The sequence below is a fragment of the Phaenicophaeus curvirostris genome, chromosome Z (assembly GCF_032191515.1).
Source record: "Phaenicophaeus curvirostris isolate KB17595 chromosome Z, BPBGC_Pcur_1.0, whole genome shotgun sequence".
NCBI lineage: Eukaryota > Metazoa > Chordata > Aves > Cuculiformes > Cuculidae > Phaenicophaeus > Phaenicophaeus curvirostris.
In genome coordinates, this window is record NC_091431.1 from 1,017,656 (window position 1) to 1,036,903 (window position 19,248).

The following is a 19,248-nucleotide window of genomic DNA, read 5'->3' on the forward strand; positions in this document are numbered from 1 at the left end:
GAGCAATTGGGTGATCCAGTAGCTGCAAATACAGAGCTGTAGCACATGCAGTCTGCGTTGTCTCCATCGTAGAGGTGTTCGCGAAGCCCTAAAACCTCTAACCTCTGGCATCTTATTAAAATATTTTCCCTAGTTCCTTCTTCTTGTATGCATGTTCTGGTGCTATTCTGAGTTACATAGTTTGTGGGTTTTATACAGTTTTTCTGTGTCCTGAGGGTAGAGGTTGGCTATCTTTTGCAGTTGCTTGGCAACTAATGTTTCTTTGTCTTACTGGTCTGTTGAAGTACAGTAGGTCATTAGGACTGCACCTAATTGGTGAACTTTCAGTTAAGAGCTAGAGTAGGTGCTAAGACAATGATAGAAAATATTTACTGTTATGTTTTCTGTAAAAATATTTGTGCTTTTGGGGAGGGATTGGAGGAGATAGTACTATAAATAGAAAGAAACTAGCTTTCCTTTATCAAAGCCACCGACTGATTCGCCTGGTAGGATAGACACAGATAGTCTAGGCAGTTCGGCTTTAGCATGGCAGTTTATTTTCCTAGAATCCAGATTACAGTGGTTTAAAATGCAGTAACCTCCCTTTTTTCACTTGCTTAATATATTTCACATCTCACTTCTTGTAGGGTTAGTGGAAAAGTCAGACCAGGGAACTACTGTGCCTATGCAATTAGTGCTTTCCTATTAGCACTTTTATGTGTGTGTCCATATGTTGGTGTTCAAGGTGGAGTTCAGGAGGGGAAAGGTGTTATTGCTTTGTTCTCTGAAGTCTTACGTGTGAACGCATAGCTGGTTATGTTTTCTCAATCTCCTCCTTTCATTTCACCTGAGAGAGAGTTACAGTTGCATTTTTTTCTGGTTGCAGCTCATAAGCTCAAACGTGGAACAGAATCTGTCATTGTTATGCTTTACCCTCTTAGGGCAAGGCTGATAATGTTCAACTTTTGCAACAGTGCTTAGGTGAAAGCATTATTCTGGCTGAACACTGCATGTGAAAAGCTCATTGGGAATGTTTTCTCTGGACAAACATTGATATGACCAGACCTGTTGTCACATGTCAGAGTTTGTTTAGTAAGGAGAACCACATTGCTCAGGGTTTGTTTTTGTTTAGTAGCTGAGGACTTGACTTCTCTCTGCCTTGCACACTGGCTTGTTGTGAAAACTAGTGTAACGCGCTGCCATTCTGATATAAAAGCAAGGTGCAGAACCAGGAGTGGGTATTAAAATTAAGACTGTCTGTATTACAGTAGTCCCTAAGCTATCACAGGCAGTCACAATCCTTGCCTTGACAAACCTGCATATTACCACAGATACCACTACCCTCATTCATGGTAGCTACAACTGTTGGTCCACTGCATTCAAAGTCAGGATTTTTTTCCCATAAAGTTGTGTGACTGAGTTTGAAAGTTAAATTTAAAAAAATGGATGTTGAGATACTATTATCTATTCACCGTTTTGTTTTTTGGGTTTTTTTTAACCCTGAGCTTTACACTTTAAAGTTTATTTGTAATCCCAGGTTTTGTAAAAGGATGGATATAACCACCTCTGCATTTCATGCATGTGATGTGAGGTGCACAAACCCTTGAGGCTGCAGGTTTGGGAAATAAACATTATCACTGAGTAAGCTACACTAGTGTAGACATAAGGAAGTCCGTTCATTTTTATAAGCTCTTAGTAGCACACAGTTCCAAGCATGAGCTCTTACTGCTCGTTTTCCTTCTGATCACACTATCTTCTGCCCTTATTCATAGATTTAAGTACAAACACTGCTTACAGATAATGTCACTGAAATGACTTCACTTGATAAGAAACAGGCATGACAAGCTAATTAGCTTGCCAGTCTCCAGAGGTTTTGAATATTTTAGTTTTTAGGAATCTGATAGTCTATTTAACTTGAATGCACAAATCTGTATCAAGGTGACTGTAAAAGAGAATCAAAGTATATGCATTCATCTTACTAGAAGAGTTCAGTGCAGTGAATGCTAACAGTAACTTATCTGACAAAAGGTAAACAAACAGGAAATCCTGCTGAAGTGAGATGTTCAAGATTTTTCGCTATCTAAGGTATTTTTGAGAGGCCTATTACCTAGGCATGCAAAAAACAGTGGTGAGCATAACTTATTGCAAAGGGGTTAGTGCTTGGACAGTTTTCCTGGAGTCTGTCCTTTTGTGTTAGAGATACTGTGTCATACAGAGGTGTGTGTTAGTAGAACAGTATTGTAGTTCATAAAAGATAGATGAGATGGAACATAAAGATAATTATTGCAGTTTCTGTAAGTGAGAAGAGAAAGCTCTTCGCTAAGCTGGTTTTTTGTACAAAAGACTGCAGCAAGAGGGTTGGGTTTTTTTGAAAAAGTAACGTAGAGGTCCACATTATGGGCAGCGGTGGACTCAAACATGACTAATACGAGGTCTTGTCTCAGTAGAAACTTGTTTCATATTTCTGATGAATTCTGTCAGTGCATGATAGTTGCTGATCTGTTGTCTTTTCTTTGGTTTCCCTCAACTAAGGACTTGTTAATACAATAGAGTGGCAACCGGTGAACTCAATAGTGAGAAGGAGCTGCTGCTTTTGTAAAGATTTACTAGAACTGGCTCCTCCAAAAGCTGAGGTTCTCCATATAGGCTCTACGGCAACAGCCTGAATGAGGAGCACTCAAGAAGTTGCAAAGGAGTCACAGAATTTCTCCGCTCGGGTGGGCTGACTCTGTGTCACGTAACCTTCCATTGTGTGACAGCCAGAGACAATCTCTCGCTGTTCTGTGTCAGCAGAATTGTAAGACTATTGCCGAAGGTAGCAGAGGATCAGTCCTGGAGCTGGCTGTTACTTTTATAGCACTCAGCCCTTGGCTTTTCTTCTCACAGTTTTTCCATAGCTATGACATGCTTTGCAGCATGAGTTCTAATTGCTCTATCAAGTTATGAGCACACTGAGGGGCTTAATTGGAAGCCACCTAACTTGTGCAGTAATATGTGACGTGCTGAAGTTATTTCCTTTGTTTGAAAAAGTCATATATTAACTGATCTCAATGCTTCTGTGGGACAAATTATTATAGTGGATTACTTCATCTTACTAATTTGATGGCCTAGGAAAGGCAAGTTAAAAGTATCTGCATGCAGAAAAATAATGGTTAGAAAGACTGAGATATCCTTGTACTTTAACACTTTGATCTACTCCATTTTGATTTCACTACTACTACTTTCCCTAAAGGCGAGAAATTTATGCTTCCTGTTTTTATGTGCTGTCATCTTTACTTATTTATATGTGGTTTTTCACTGTGGGTATCGTTCTCTTTTTAGATAAGAGTTTTTGCAGCCGACTTTTATGGCCTTCATGAAGATTAGTGATTCTAATTAGTGATTAGTGATTTTGATAGGAACGGTTGGACTCGATGATCCGGTGGGTCTCTTCCAACCTGGTTATTCTGTGATTCTGTGATTCTGTGATTCTTTTTGATAATTTTCTCATCCACATTTATTCAAGATAAGTTTTTTGTTTAGTGATTCTCTCTTCTCACCAAGCAGGTCGTTCTGGCAGTGTAGCTGTTGCTTCATTCTTGAAAATGGAAAACAACTGTATGGACAATTGTAGCATCATAGAACCACAGAATCATTAAGGTTGCAAAAGACCTCTAAGTTAATCCAGTCCAGCCATCAGTCTAACATCACCGAACCTACTAAACCATGTCACAAAGTGACATGCCTACACATTTTTTTACCACTTCCAGAGATGGAGACTCTACCACTTCCCTGGGCAGCCTGTTCCAGTGCTTCACCACTCTTTCAGTAAAGAAATTTTTCCTAATATCCAATCTAAACCTCCCCTGGTGCAGTTTAAGACATCCTATTGCTTATTTACTTTAGAGAAGAGACCAACACTGACCTCACTACAACCTCCTTTCAGGCAATTGTAGAGAGTGATAAGGTTTCCCCTCAGCGTTCTTTTCTCTAGGCTGAAGAATCGCAGTTCCCTCAGGCACTTCCTGTAAGACTTGTGCTCCCGACCCTTCACCAGCTCTGTTGCACTTCTCAGGAAGTGGTGTAGCACCTCAATGTCTTTCTTGTATTGAGGGGCCCAAAACTGAACACAGGATTCAAGGTGTGGCCTCACCAGTGCCAGGTACAGGGGGACAATCACTTCCCTGGTCTTGCCAGCCACATTGTTTCTCATACAAGCCAGAATGCAGAGCTTCAGAGAGTTTGGAGAGTTGGTTGTCTCTCACTGTATGAAATGGAGGAATCATTCAGAATGGCAAAAATTTACTCACATTTCTACTGTGAATCTGTGCCCATTCTGCATTTCGTTCTTCAGAGTATTCCAAGTTATTCCTAATGTTCGTGCTTGCATAAACAACAAAAAGTACCTTGAATGAGCAGTTATTGTACAAAACAGGACTCAAGCTGCTCCCCTCCCCTGTCATGCATTAGTCTGAAAAAGTAAGTAGGGAAAGGTATAAACTACATCATTAAAAGTGGTAAGCTGAAACACATAAGGGGCTTGGCTGAGTGGCTTAAGCAAAGGTGACTAATGCCACTTGAGACCCTCTGCAGCGTATGAAGTATCTTTAGAAGACAGCAGATTTAATCTGTAAGAGAGGCAATTGATGGCCAGGCAAGATGCCTTAGGATATCTCAAGTATTTGTGCTGAAGCAGAGAAGAGCCAGAGACTTTGTATGTCAAAGAGTTGGTATGTGAAGCCGAGGGAGATAGTGGAGAAATTCTTTCTCTGAGATTGTGGGGATAGCTAAGAATGAAAAATCTTGCCACAGCTTGATTTAAGACATTTCATTATTTGATTTTAGTTTTAGCCAAACAAAAAGCCTTTTAAGTTCATACCACTGTATTGACAATACTATCATGCTGTTGCTTGTGCCCAGAGGATGCAGTTTTATCTTGTTAGCAGTCTGTACAGGCTTCAGTCAATCTGTTTCATTATCTTTAATGAACGTGCTCAGAATCCTGCCGAGAGCTGATGTACATCATCAGCGATGTTACTTTGGTTTTTTTCTTAACATTTATTTCTGGGAATGGTAGCATTTTGTAAGAAATGACTGAAATTTCCAGTTAGATGGAAAGAGAATGTGTGAAATGAAGAAAAATATACGGATTAATAGCACTGCATGATAACTGAAATTATGGCACTAGTAGGAACAAACTTCTCCTGATTAATGTATTGCTACATACCAAGCTTGAACAGAACAGTTCTTGTTTTCTTCATGATATTGAGCTGTGTACATCTGTAGAGCATAATTATATCACACCACTTTGATGTTAACCCAATATGAAATATCCAAATTCCCTTGGCCCTTAGTGCTCCCAAATCATCAATACACGAATCTGTTTCTTTGGAGTCTGTTATATTTGGTGTCAAAAAGAGAGGGAAGTGCATTTTCCTTCTGCTTTTTTAGGTTTCCCTTTGGCTCAGATGGAGACTTAAGTGCCAAGAGTTTGAAAAGTGCAGGGTCAAAATAGAAAGAGTGTTGGGTAAAAAAATTGGAAATGAGGCAAGTAACTTTCAAATAATGGCCAAAGGTTTCTGACTCACTGAAACCGATCCTTAGGTATCTCTGTCAGAGGGATACTCTTTATTGTCACTGTCTTTTTAGATATTAGTTTTCTAATCCATTGATTTACAGTTATTTTTTTATGGTCTTAACTTAGGACATGTTAGCATTGTGTTGCTTCCATCAAGTTGAAATGGTTTCTTGGAACAAGCATATTCATCTTGCTTTACCATTCTAATATAATGATTGTTTTAGTAGCCATAATTATTAAATTGGAGATTGCCAGGCTTTTTTCATAGCATGTCTTTTCCTCATACCTTTCTTCTCATTGTTGAGTGAGCAGGGAATTCCCTTCTGGTGGCAATGGCATAGTATCCCTTTATAAAAAACAACTTCAAACTCCTCTGTCTCATGTGGAAGAGTAATGACTATGTTAACTCTATGTTAAAATTGGTTGTGATGTTCTGTAACTAGAAATAAGGATAAGACACAAAGTGTGATCTTTAGTCACCCTTAACAAGTAGAGCATGCACATGTTTTGTGTGTCATTTTACCTCTCATGCTGCGCTGTGTTCAGCAGGTGATTGTGCTGATCAGCTGTGCAACTGTATATGCTACAGGATTGTTCTGTCTGTGTTTGGTTGGGTTGTTTTTTTTTTTAGGACCTCAGAACACGAGCCAGGTTACAACAAAAGGCGAAAATGAAGGAACGACCAAAATTATTGCTCCTTCCCCTGTGAAAAGGTACGTAGACCAGCAGTTCCCTTCTAGATTATGGGAGACAGTGTATTGCATTTGATTGGGCAACACACTGAGTAATCATTAGTAGCAGTTTATCCAGCCCTTAGGTTTTGGATTGTCTGATCGTGTGCTGCCGAAGGTAAGAGAGCATTATACAGTAATAAATTTTAAAAAACCCTAATTTTCTGATGAACCTGGAGCAGGACATTGAGTCTGTAAACTCATGATTAGGGCAAGCTGATAGGAAGGCAAACAGTCTCAGTTTTAAATGTTAAAAGAACAGTTCATGACCCAAGTGGCTCTTGTCAGGGTAGTCCTGTGAAGTCCCATCTGTCTCTCCGTGGCAGCTTGGGCCAGTGGGCAGGGCCCTCGGGGCATTGGTCTTCTGCCTCTGCGCAAGGCAAACTCTGCTTGGGATGTGTGGGCAGTGAAGAGCTGGGCATGGCCACTTTTCCAGCAGTACTCTTAATCTTACAGTTCATTACCCATACCACAAGTAAATCCAGGACAAAACTCATGAGTGTTTGTGCCTGATCCTTAGGAATAGTGAATTATCAGGGTTCCTCTGGACTTGCATAGAATCACAGAATCATAGAATCATAGAGTAACCAGGTTGGAAGAGACCCACTGGATCATTGAGTCCAACCATTCCTATCAAACACTAAATCATGCCCCTTAGCACCTCATCCACCAGTGCCTTAAACACCTCCAGAGAAGGTGACTCAACCACCTCCCTGGGCAGCCTGTTCCAGTGCCCAATGACCCTTTCTGTGAAGAATTTTTTTCCTAATGTCCAGTCTAAATCTCCCCTGGCAGAGCTTGAGGCCATTCCCTTTCATCCTGTCCCCTGTCACTTGGGAGAATAGGCCAGCACCCTCCTCTCTACAACCTCCTTTCAGGTAGTTATAGAGAGCAATGAGGTCTCCCCACAGCATGGTCTGCTGTGGTTAATTATCAGTGCTGAAATGCGCCTCTCTGGTTGTTAGGAATGTTCACATTCAGAAAAGGATTTGTATCCACACTCTTACTTTTAGGTGTAATTTGGGTACCTTAATGAAAAAAGAATGGTCTAAAAAACAATGAGTCAAAAACTTGGCACACAGCTTTTTCGCTTACTTGCCTGAGTGTCTGTCTCTGCATGCCCAGTAACACTGACAGGTTATTTTGAGCTGAGCGACTCTGGCCTTATCTCTCCATTGAAGCTGTGGGCTTCATGTCATTACCTGGACTGACCTTTGAAGAAAGGTCTAAATTTACTGCAAATTGTTGGTGGATAGTGTTTCCTATTGCCTAATGTTTAGCCAGTTGCCCTTAGAAAGAGAAGCTGAGTTTAATTGCTTCTTCAGTTTGAGAGAAATTGAATCCTGTTTTCTAGCCCTACAACGTGAAGATATGTAAGTGCTTGCAAGGAAGTTTCAAAGAGGACAGAGTCTGGCTCTTTTCTCTGGTGCCCAGTTCCAGGGGCAGAGGCAGTGGGCAGAGACTGGAACAGAGGAAGTTCCCTCTAAACATCTGGTATCTCCATGTCACTGTGAGGATGATGGAGCACCGTCACAGGTTGCCCAGGAAGGTGGTGTTCTCCATCCTTTGAGACAGTTCAATGGCTGCCTGTGAATGGGCCTTAGTAGCTGGCTCTGGGTGGCCCTGCTGGAGGAGAGGGTTGGACCAGATAACGTCCAGAGGTCCCTGCCAACCTCAGCCATTCGGTTGTTCTGTGATTCATTAGGAGAGAGAAAAGTTCAAAGCAAAAGGTACTCCCATTCCAGACTGCAGAGGTGATCATATGGAGAAGGGATAGGAGCCTTTCACTACAGCTTGTGCTCCAAATGCTGAGTATAAATTTGTAGCAGTGAACTGTTAAAAAGAAATGGATAGGCTGCTTGTGGAGCAAGGACCAGAAAAAGGGGCTCTCAACATGGCAACTTCAATGTTCTTGAGTTGAGTTTCTTACCGTGACAGTTTAAAAGCAGTTCATAGTCAGATTCTCACAGTTTTAAATAGTTAGTAACTTCCAGTAAAAAAAGTGTTGGAAGTTGTTTTTCTGTCTATTTAGAAATTGGTTTGTTTTTCTCTGTGTGTCTGTCTGCACATGTAAAATACCTTTCAGGTCTGCCAGTCCTCATATGCATGACAGGCAGCGCAGCATACTTTGTGAAGAGTTTACAGCTTGGTAGTTTATCTTGTGTAATTCTTGCATTAATTTTCAGTAATGCTTACAGAACATCTTTCAGGAGCTCTTCCAAGCAGAATTTTCATAGTTTAACCTGTCATTCACTGCTGAGATACATAGTTGGTAATTTCTGAATAAGTTGTAAATCCAAGATAAACTGCAGCTTCCAACAGCAGTAATAACAAGTGAAATTTAGATCCTAACCTTTCCACATACTTGGAATGAGCTCAGTCCCTTTTGCAACTGCATTCCTGGAGATAGTAGTATCTGAAGAGCTGCCATACTCTAGCTCTCTAGCTGAAAGTGTGTATCTGCTATGAATGAATAATGACTTAAGAATCTAAGGCAGTGCATGCACCTTCCAGGATCATCTCTCTCTCTGTCTTTTTAAAATTTGAGAACACCATTCAAAGTTCTTTGAGTCCAGCTTCAGTCTAAGTATTGTTCAGTAGTTTAAGCTGTGCAAAACCAATTGCTTTTTTGCAATATAGGACTGAAGTGTATTTACCTGAGTTACTTGTGTAGTCTGTAGTAAGCACATATTTTTAAGCCTGGAAAGATTGTATGCACATATGAGTCAAAAATTAATGGCTAAAGTATTAAGAAAACTATTTAACTGATAAAGTGTAATTTAATTTCTTTTCCTGATGACTTACTGTAGCTTTACATTTTGTTCAGTGTGTGAGAATTAAATTATTAACTCAATGACCTGTACTAACAAAACACTGAGGTTAAAAGTGGATTAGTGAGTTAAGTAGCCAGAAGTCCTTCATAAAGCTGAGTCTGTCAACTCCTACACGGTGCAAAGAACTCTGGCTTAAGTCCTCCTTTCTGTAAGCATCTGTAAAGGATTTTTTTTCCTGCTGAAGTTGCACTTTGGAAAGAAACGTTATATTAATGCTTGCAGTGGGTTGCTGTCAGTAATAATTCCTGAAGACCTTAGTAGAAATCAATGTGGCTGTCTAGTTCTGTATCAGGTGAACTGCTTGTACATGTAGAAAGTAAGGTCTAGAGATGATAATACAGCAAAAGCGTGACTAGTCTTAGGCAAGTACATGGGTGTAAAAGCGTACTTCAGCTGGAAGCCACCTTTCAGCAGTTGGAGTGGCAGTGGGAAGGCTGTCCAGGAGCATTAAAAGGTTGGAAGTCGTAAAAGCTGGCATGGCACTGTGAGAATGGTAAGAATAAAGGAAATACTGGAGCATCCTGCTGTTTTTTCCTCATCTGCCACAGGTATGATAGGAGATGGATTGCAAACAGTGATGTGTCTCCTGAGTCAGGTGACTATCTGACTGTTCTGGTGCTTTAACTTGCAACAGTCAGTGAAGGCAGCTCTTTAGTGTTGCCAGATCTGTGCTCAGTGTCCAGCAAAAAGAAAATGTAAGGACTTACGGGGGGGGGGAAGGGAAGAATATGCTACTCTACGAACTTTATCACCCCTGCCTTTTTTGCTTCCATCTTAAGGAAGGTACCATAAACTGGGAGAAATGGCAGAGAAATATGAGAAAGGTAATCAGAAACACGTAGTGACTCATATACTGGGAGAGATTAAACAGCCTGTGGTTCTTCAGCTTGGAAAAGAGATGAAACTGTTTGTAAAAATGTATTAAAAATATAGAATGGAGTTGGTGATTAGGGAACCATCATTCATAGGGCTTTTTTTCTTTCTATAAGCACAGAACAAGTGAGGAACATAGGAAAGAAATTTTGAAACAGGTGCAAGTTTTGAAACAAAATCAGATAATGATTTGTGCCGTTGTTAAATGCTGGAGCATACAGCTACCAGGCACTATTTAGCAAAAAAAAGTCAAAAATATTCAAGCAGTGTTTAAATAAATCAATGAAAGCAAGTTCCATCGAGAGCAATGTAGAATAAAAAGCAGATGAAGCCTCTGGTTCAATAATGTGTTAAATACATATTGTGGAAGAGGGAGACAACATATTGTATATTTGCTCTCTTATTATACTTTTTGCCTAATAATTTGTTCTCATTTATTCTGAGACAGGGCTGATTTTTTTTTTCCTGAGTGCAACCATAATTACGAGTTTGTAGGACTGATATTCAGGTTGGTTTTTTTTTTCCTTCCAATCTCTCTTTCTAGGAGAGATTCTTGAACATAGCAGCTGTTCACCCTCTTTCACATAGCAGGCAAATAGCTGTACACCAGGGTGGGTTTCTGTAGAGAATGTATGCCTCTAAGATTTGTTTTGAAGAGGTCAGAGGGAGAGAATGTGTGATCTGTACGCTGTGGGTTTAAAATATATACGTATGTATATCTGTACTTTTATTTAGCTTTAAAAAGGTGAAAAATGAAAACAGTCCAGAAACCCAAAGAAGTAAAACAAGCGCACCATGGGAAGAAAATGGCCTGCAGAGGTAAGGCGAGGCATGATGTCTTAGGTGTTGTGCAATGGTAAATATCATGCTATAGCAATAGGTTGAAGGACATTGGTATAATTTATTAATGTATTAACAGGGTCACAATTAATCTGTATTGCATATAAGAAGATAGGTCCTGTGATGGATAAATAATCAGTTGAAAATTAAGAAAATAAGTGTTGGAGGAAGTAGTTAGTGGATGAGAGTTACCAGTGGCTTTCCACAGAAATCTGTTCATAGGTCTTATGAGTAAGTGTATTTGTCAAAGACCTGGAGAAGGGGTGATAAGATTTGTTTGTGGGACAGCATTGTTTAGGGTAGTGAAAGTTGTCTGTGGAAGGTGGCAGAAAGGCCCCTAAAGTATGAGTGACAAGTCACTAGATGGTGGCTGATGTTGAGCCAGTGAGTGTACAGAGAGTCGCATGGGGATCAAAACAATAACCCTAGATCTCTGAGTAAAACAAGGTGCTGTGGAGTTGTGATGAATAACTTACCATGTGTAGGAGACCTGTGGTCCTCCTTTACAAGAGATGCTGGAGGGTAGTCGATTCCTGGGAGAAGCTGGGTGAGTCATGCAGGAGAAATCCCCAAGGGCTTCTGAAGACAGAGATACAGCATCAGGCTCAGTTAGTCCCCTGGACTGGGAATAGTGAGGGACTGAGAAAGCAGTCCCTGAAGGAGCTGTCATACGTATTCAAATTCTTGCTTACTGTAGCTGGCTGCTTACATCCACTGTTGGAAACAGGCCACTGAACCAGGTGGTACATTAAGCGTATTCCAGCACGATCCTGCTTTCATGTGATGATTCAGATCTATACATGGTGTGTCTTTTGAAGCACCAGGTTGATATACCCTGTGTGCTCCTTCTGTAAACATTTTAGAGCAAGGACAAGGCAGTGTGTAAATACTCTCTTGCTAGGATAGATGGTGATTTGTGATTTTTGAATAAAAAGTGGTGTCAGCTTGTCACGTTCTGGCTCCAGTGTTAAAATTGCTCTCAGGATAGTGGGAAGTTTGATCCTCCAGGAGCCAAAGAATGGTAGGACTGAGTTTTTGCAAGTCTGCCTGTTCTAAAGGAAAGTGCAGTTTTAGACAATTTAGACAAAGAAACAGGATGTATGTTGCACAGAGGCATTCACAGCTTCTAATGAAAATTCTCATTGAGGTGAACTGTGGCAACTTTTCAGCTGTGCAGAACGGTCCTATCATCAGCAGTGTGCAGAAGCAGGTGTATCAAATTTGAAGGCCAGAGAGTTTTATGAAAGCAGAAAGAAGTAACTGGAGTTTGATGAGAATATCACATTTAGCACATAGTTGTTGTGAAAGGGGCTAATTAATCTTAGATAAAGATGTGTGGTTGAGTTTGGCATCCTACCTCCAAAAGATTGTGGAACACCAGTAGACCACTTCGAAGTGGTATGTACCCCATTGCAGCCTCTGTTATGCTGTTGGAAGAAGCCCTTACACTTCTTAGGAAGGTATCACTGGATAATCCATACAGGCATTTGATAATCTATGTCTAATTCAGTAAAAACCCAGCCCACTGGGTCTCATCTAGGCTTAAATATGTCACCTGAAGCTGGAGCAGCAGAAAGCTGGAGCTGAAATTATTTCACAGTCCCAAGCATTAGCTCTGTGATGGAGATCTATTGTGACAGGAACACTGTTTTCATACTTATATCCATGGAAAACGTGAAAGACAGAGGTGCATTTCAATGCCTAGCTCTGGGTTGCGTAACATACTAAAGCACAGAAATTTTATTATGCTAACAGAATATGTACGTAGTTGGTTCTACATTTTGCAAGCCTAGAGACGTTGGTTTGGCAATGCTGAGGGGTCTCTGTCCTACATTTTCCAAGTTCAATGTGAAATATTTATTACTGGGAAGCAGTACTGTTGCTGTTTATATGGCACACACACACGTTCATGTATAGCTGAATATATATGTGCGTGTGTATTGTGAATGTTCTCAGTTTTGTAAGCTGAATCTCAGTTCCCTGGCTTAACACTCATAGAAGTTTTAAAACTGACTGTTTGTTCTTCCTTTTTAACTTTAGTGGGCTGTATAATTCTCCCAGTGATCGCAATAAATCACCAAAGTTCCCTTACTCTCGACGACGGAACCCATCAGGTGGCAGTGAGAATGAGTCTGGACAGCCAGTCCGGAGGAGGTAAGAGCTGCAGAGTTAGTTACTCTTAGCTTCTCACAATAGAAATCTGTAAATTCTATTTACTCAATCTGGAGATTGAGTAAAGTCTTCTGGAGACATGGCTGAGCCCATGGAAAAGGGGTACTCCAGGGCCCAGTTGTTAGTCAAAGAAAAAGACCTTAGCAAGAATACCAGATCTGCTTTTGGAAAAGAAGCTTTGATCAGGCATTTTACTTGTGTTCTGTTCTGGGTACTAGGAAAATTCTGTTAGAACTGTGAGAAACTGCAGTACTAGTAAGTGCAAGATCCTTTCAGTTCCTGCAGCTATTTTTTTCCCTTGTGAAGGAAAGGTTTGATAGGTGTTGCCTGCTTGTCAATGAATTTCTAATACAGAGCAGTATTTTGTTTTAAGTACACTGCTTAGTACCATGTGTGAATTACTCTGCATCAGAGAGGATGCCAGCAAAAATATGGTTATGTGGTACTTAATGTATTTTTACCAGGTATGTGCTTAACTGAGTAACTTAGAGAAGCAAAATTAAATGAATGGAGATTCTGTGCTGTGTGTCCTAGAGTATGCTTAAAATGAAAATTACAGGGACAGTTCTGAAATGATGTAGGTTTGAGAGTCTACATGTTACCTGGGATGATTTGTCCTGCTGAGAAACTGTTTTCCTTGCTAAGGTACCCTGATGCTGTGATCTGCTGTGAAGTATTGACAGGGCTATATTAATTACAGTCTCTTAGGACTACTTTGTGTGCCAGAACTTTGGAATTGCATCTCTTCTGAGATCTCTGAAGGGGTTACCTGCTTGGCTTTCAAAGCCAAGGCTGACAAAGGAATCTTAAGATGCAGCTGTATCTATGAGAAAATGTAGTTATATGTGGAGCTTTTATACTTGTCAGGTTTCTGAGCTGCTCCAGATCTTTTATCTGCTGTTAGTTGTCTAGAAAAGGAGTGAAGAACTCGTCCATGGAGTGTTCTTAGTGACCTTGTGCCTGAGTTAAAGTTTATCAGCTCTCTGACTCAGTAAAGTCATGTTGATTTACCCTGCTGGATAGAGTCCTTGTAAGTATTAACTGCAATATATTTCCTGGATGGGTTTTCTGATTTGTTACTGGCTTAGTTGTCAGAAGGACTTGTTGGACTCTGTAAAGACAAAGGAGTAGAGACCTGCAGTGCAAAACTGTTTTGTACCATGAAAAGAATAGTGTTTGTGCACTATGGTGTAGGAAATTTTTCAAAATGCGAAGTTTTTATTACCTGCGATTTTCATTTGGCTGATCTACTCAGCAGGCAAGTGGTCATGCCAATAGCAGATTTTCTTTTGGATCGCCACACCAACAAAATGTTTTTAAAAGTCTTATCTCGTATGTGAGACCATGAGGACTGACAATAGTAGGTAGATTGTAACCTAATTATGTCTTCCTGAATCTTGGTTTTGTTCCTGTACTTCCCTTTTTCAACTGTTTGATAACAAGAGCTGCATTGTTTATGCAGTCTTTACTGAAATTAAAAGGAAAACATCAGGCTTTGCTATGCTAGAAAACAGTGGGAAACTCTAAAGGCCAGCATTCCATGCTTAACTTTGCATGTCATGGATTTACAATGCGAGCTTGAATGTGAACATGCCTTCACAAATTATTGTAGAAGTGTCTTGAAAAGTTTTATAAAAGCACGTACGCTTTATTTTCTGCCTTAAATAATACTGAAAAAAACCCAGCTTTGTAAAGTTTTTTAAAGAAAAGTTGGAAGTTTTTCTGTATTTGTGTTGAGTGACCCCCTGGTGTTTCATTAAAACTTCCTTAATGTCACAGGAAAAATCAAAACAGTGGCGAAGATTCAGATTTGAAGCAAAGGAGAAGGTAAATACATTATTTATAGCAGTCATGAAATGATAACGAAAGTACTGATAATCTTTTAGTTCTTTGCATCCCCTCCCTTCCTTCCTTTTTCTCCATATTCTTAAATGTTTAAAAGGCTAATTATTTTCCACCCATTTAATTTTTTCTTTCCTATTTTACTTTTGCTAAAATGCTCTGTAGCATAACCTCATCACAGCAGAGATTCCTACTAGCTGCCTTGCACATTGTTACTACACCGTGGTAGAAGTAGTTTGTAGGAGTTTATTAAGGACTTGTCTGCAACTTGAAAGTCAATTCCAGGGGTGTTAGCCTTGGGAATTTTCCATCTGCAGATTTTATTTTGAGTTCTCCAGCCTTCCAGTCCACTTTTACTCAATCTGTTTTGAAAGTGGATGTCCCATCACTTGAGATGAACTGTGCTGCGAAAGGTAGGTACAGAGGTGTATGTATGTTCTTAAAGTCTTCGCACTGTGTTGCCCATTTTTTAGTGAATTTTTTCTGAAGCTTCTTTTTTTCTTTCCCTGTGCAGTCTTCACTAGTTGACACATTTCTAGATAAAATGCTTGTGTGAATTTGGGTGTGCCCTTCAACCACTTCAGCTTCTGACAGATTTCTGCATCTGGAGTTCCCTGGTGCCATGTCTGCCTGCCGTGGTTCTGTGCTGTGCATCCCCTCACTCCCCTGCTCCTGTCCCCACTGCTGGGAAAAGGAGGCAGCGCGATGCATTTCCATGTCAGAGTCTCTGGATGCTAGCGAAAGCAAGGAGGCACTCCCAGGGTCTGAGTCACTGCTGAAGCACAGTAAAGGAGCTCTGGCAGATACACAAACTTCTCAGGGACAATTACAGGAAGTTAAGGAAAAGTGCTCATGTACTTTGCACCTTTTATAAGACAGCAGATTATTTTTTTGAAGGATGTTGTCATTACAAGCTGCCAATGATAGTTCTGTGGTAGATGTCCAACACATAAAATGGAGGGGATTTAGTTGGATACCTCAGGTGGAAAACCCTTACGCTCAGAAAGGACTCCTTCACAATGGCTGTGCCTGCTGTATTACATTAGAAATGTACAAGTGTTTTATTGTATATTGGAACAGACGTTCTCACTTACTCACAATCTGGCTACTCTTTTTGCATTTTAATCAGAAAAGGACTGCAGCAGAATATGAGCCTTCTGTGTCAACTGTTTCTCTGAAAAAACAAATCCTGCAACCCACTCCACCCCTAGACCCCATCCTGGATGGCATTTATTCCGTCTCTCTTGCCAGACTATCTATACCTTCTGTCTTGCTGCTTCTATCAGACCATACAAATATAGAAAATACCAAATATATTGCACAACCAAGAAACTATGAGGAAAAAAAAATGATGGAACATGCTTTGTAATTGCCAGAGATCTTTATCATCTCATGTGTTCTTGTTCCTGATGCAGGAAGCTACCTTTATTTCAGATGTTGGTATTTTATTCAGTTCAGTAAAAGCTGATGTTTAATATGCAGTGAAAGATAATATCTGACAGCCAACATGAGAAGTTGCCACTCAGCTGACAGCTCAGCGGCCCTTCTGTGTCCCGCAAGTGCTTTTCTGACAGGAAGCACAAGGTAATTTGATGTGCAATATCTAAAAGATGGATCAGATTTCCATTCCTGAAAAGCTACAGAAAGGCTTGCCTTGAATTTGAGCAAATAGGATGTTTTCTCTTGCACTTCCTCCATGGTGTGATTTTTGCTGCCTTCGTACCTTATGGGATAAGTTGCTTAAATCAGAATAAGAAAATACTTGAAGTGCTGAGAAATGTAAAAGAACAGAGATGCTCTGGTGACCTGGAAGTCTGAAAGAACAGTGTTGCTTGGATGACCTAGTAATGTTGAGAGTCAAGATTGATACAATGGTTATTAAGGATATATATATTAAGGATATATCATATTTTGATAGGAACGGTTGGACTCAATGATCCGGTGGGTCTCTTCCAACCTGGTTATTCTGTGATTCTGTGATTCTGTAAGCACCTGATAAGATAATGTGGGGACAAATGTGTAGTTTGGGCATGTGAGGTCTGCTGCAGTTCTGGGGCACTTATTGCTCTTGAACTCTCCAGAGTGGTGCTTGAGCCAATACCTTCTGGACACCATATTTTAATCTTCCTTTGGGGCTACATTTTTCTGTAGTAACATACTTCTTTCTTATCTCCATCTTCATCCATAAATGTGTATTTTTACCTGGGAAACTGAGTCTCTTGAGGCTCAGTATGGATTTAAATTATGAGACATGAAACCTAGTACAGTGGAGAGGTTTCTGCTACTCTGTGGAAATTTTACTTTTCCAAGGCTCTTCTCTGCAGACAGGCTGCACTGAGCTAATTTTTTTAGGCTTTGGTTGTCCTTTTATTCTAAAACATTTCCATTTGAATGGGAACTATTTGAGTTAATGATTTTGTAGTTTCTGAGAGGGGTGATCAGACTCCATAGATTCTGAGGCATTTAATGACACATTAATTTGGTAAAACAAGCCATAATTCCCTGGCATTATGGGGGCACATTCATGAAACTGTCACTTGTGTCAGAAAGACATCTATAATAGTGTCCTAGTTTCTGACACAGAGGGTAGAGTGGCGTGTCCCTGGCCAGATGTGACATGCAGAGGATGTCCATGTGGCAGCTATTCTGTTCCCTAGGAAGTCTCATCTTCTCTCTTCCTGTTTGATCTCTTCTCCCTAAACTATTAAAACATGCTCTAAGCAAGTGCTTGGCAATAGCCTCCACCCTTGTCATGAAATGCTTACCCTTACCTGTCACCCACAGCTAATGAGCTGCCTTCACTCCTTGGCTTGTTTGAGGTATAGTTTAACACAAATCTGTTCTTCTAGGAAAGTGGCTCGTTAAAGAGCAGGTGAAAATCCAGGAGGCACAAGAAAGTGTGTGTCTGCCAGCAACACTGGGAGTCATCCCCTGGTGTCTTCTGTTTCATGCCCAGAGATCTCAGAAGAAAAATTCTGTTTTCCATTGCATCAAGACGGTTGCTGATTCCAACTCTAGATATTCCAAGTCCTTCTAGTCCACCTCATGTTTCTACTGGTAAACTTCCCCATTAATCAGTTGCACTGTCAACGACAAGAGGCATGTCCTTCTTTTGAGGCAGAGGTCATCTGCCTCACTAAAGAAAGGTCCAAACCAAGTTTTTCAGGACCTAGCCTAGTGGTTACAGTACCGAAGTCCTGATTCCTGGGACCAGAGCCCTGACAGCTGCTCTCTCTGCTCCATAATGTTAATCAGTGTCAATCAAGGATTTAAAGGTCTCAGATAGTAATGGCCAAGCACTTCTATCTATTGAGAGAAGTTTGCCTGTAGGTAGGCATATGCCCATATTTTTCTTTTAGTTCAGCATTAGCCTGTTGCACTGGTCTTTTTCAGGAATAATGTCACCTTACCATATGAAGCTTTAGAATCTAAGGTGATACTAAAGTAGCTACTTTGTCACTGTGCATTGGGACATCCCAGAGCTGTGCTGATATGTGCACCTGCCCATCTGTGCCCATTAGCCTTTGTACATTTATAAAGATCAGCAGAATCACAGTGTTTCTTCCTTACTGTGTGACATCTGAAAAATTATCTGAAATTGCTAGAAGCCACATGGAAGTTGAGGTAGATATAAAAAGGCTGATCCAGTGAGTATATTGTTTTGCCAACAAAACTGGAAATACTGCATCATTTCTGCTGGGTGTCCCACAACATGCACCAAGAAAAGAGCCAGAATGCATGCAGTGTAAAGACAAAACATTTCACATCCCAAAGGAACATTTCACACCCCAAAGGAACATTTCACTGCTGTGGTTATGCAGAGAATGCTGAAAGGTAAAATCAAACAAGCAAATAAAAATGCAGTGCAATGACTCAAAAGGAAAATTGCATTCACGTGACTCTGCATTCTGGGTACGCTGCCTGTGAAGAAATTATTCCCAATCAATTAATGAGAAAAAGATAATGTGACTTTCAAGTGCAGACAAGCCCTCTAGAGTGTTTTAATTCTCATCTTCCTAGTAATGTCTTTGCGGTGTTCTTCATTCCTTGTTTAGAACTTCAGTACTCGTTAGAAGATAAATTAATCTTTTGATTTATTTTTTTTCTCCAGATCGCGGTCTCGCTGTAACACGAGCAGTGGCAGTGAATCAGAAAACTCCAACAGAGAGCATCGGAAGAAAAGAAACAGGTGAGCAGTATATATTTTAGATGTAGAGACGTCAAACATAAACAAGTAGAGAATGTACTTTTCTGAGATAGACCTAATAAGAAGGAACCTAACATGTTTTACGTGTTTACAGTCCTCCTGACACAGCTTAAGGTCATTTTTTTAATAAGAGAGATAAATGCTGGAAAAAACCCAAACATTATATATGTATGCCATGGACACAATAATAGTATTTCAAGCATGATTTGCAAC

At 40.3% G+C, this 19,248-nt stretch overlaps 1 protein-coding gene across 2 annotated transcripts in view; it reads left to right on the plus strand.

The window, feature by feature from the left end:
• The window catches only part of EPB41L4A (erythrocyte membrane protein band 4.1 like 4A), a 135,230-nt gene that overhangs the window by 95,382 nt on the left and 20,600 nt on the right, over positions 1–19,248 (plus strand). Inside the window, exons 13-17 of one of the 2 annotated variants that reach the window (XM_069880479.1) lie at positions 6,168–6,249; positions 10,710–10,793; positions 12,855–12,968; positions 14,766–14,813; positions 18,940–19,017. In XM_069880479.1, the coding sequence (XP_069736580.1) occupies positions 6,168–6,249; positions 10,710–10,793; positions 12,855–12,968; positions 14,766–14,813; positions 18,940–19,017 (406 nt within the window). The remainder of the gene's footprint in view (positions 1–6,167; positions 6,250–10,709; positions 10,794–12,854; positions 12,969–14,765; positions 14,814–18,939; positions 19,018–19,248) is intronic. The other variant, XM_069880480.1, reaches the window with a different exon arrangement.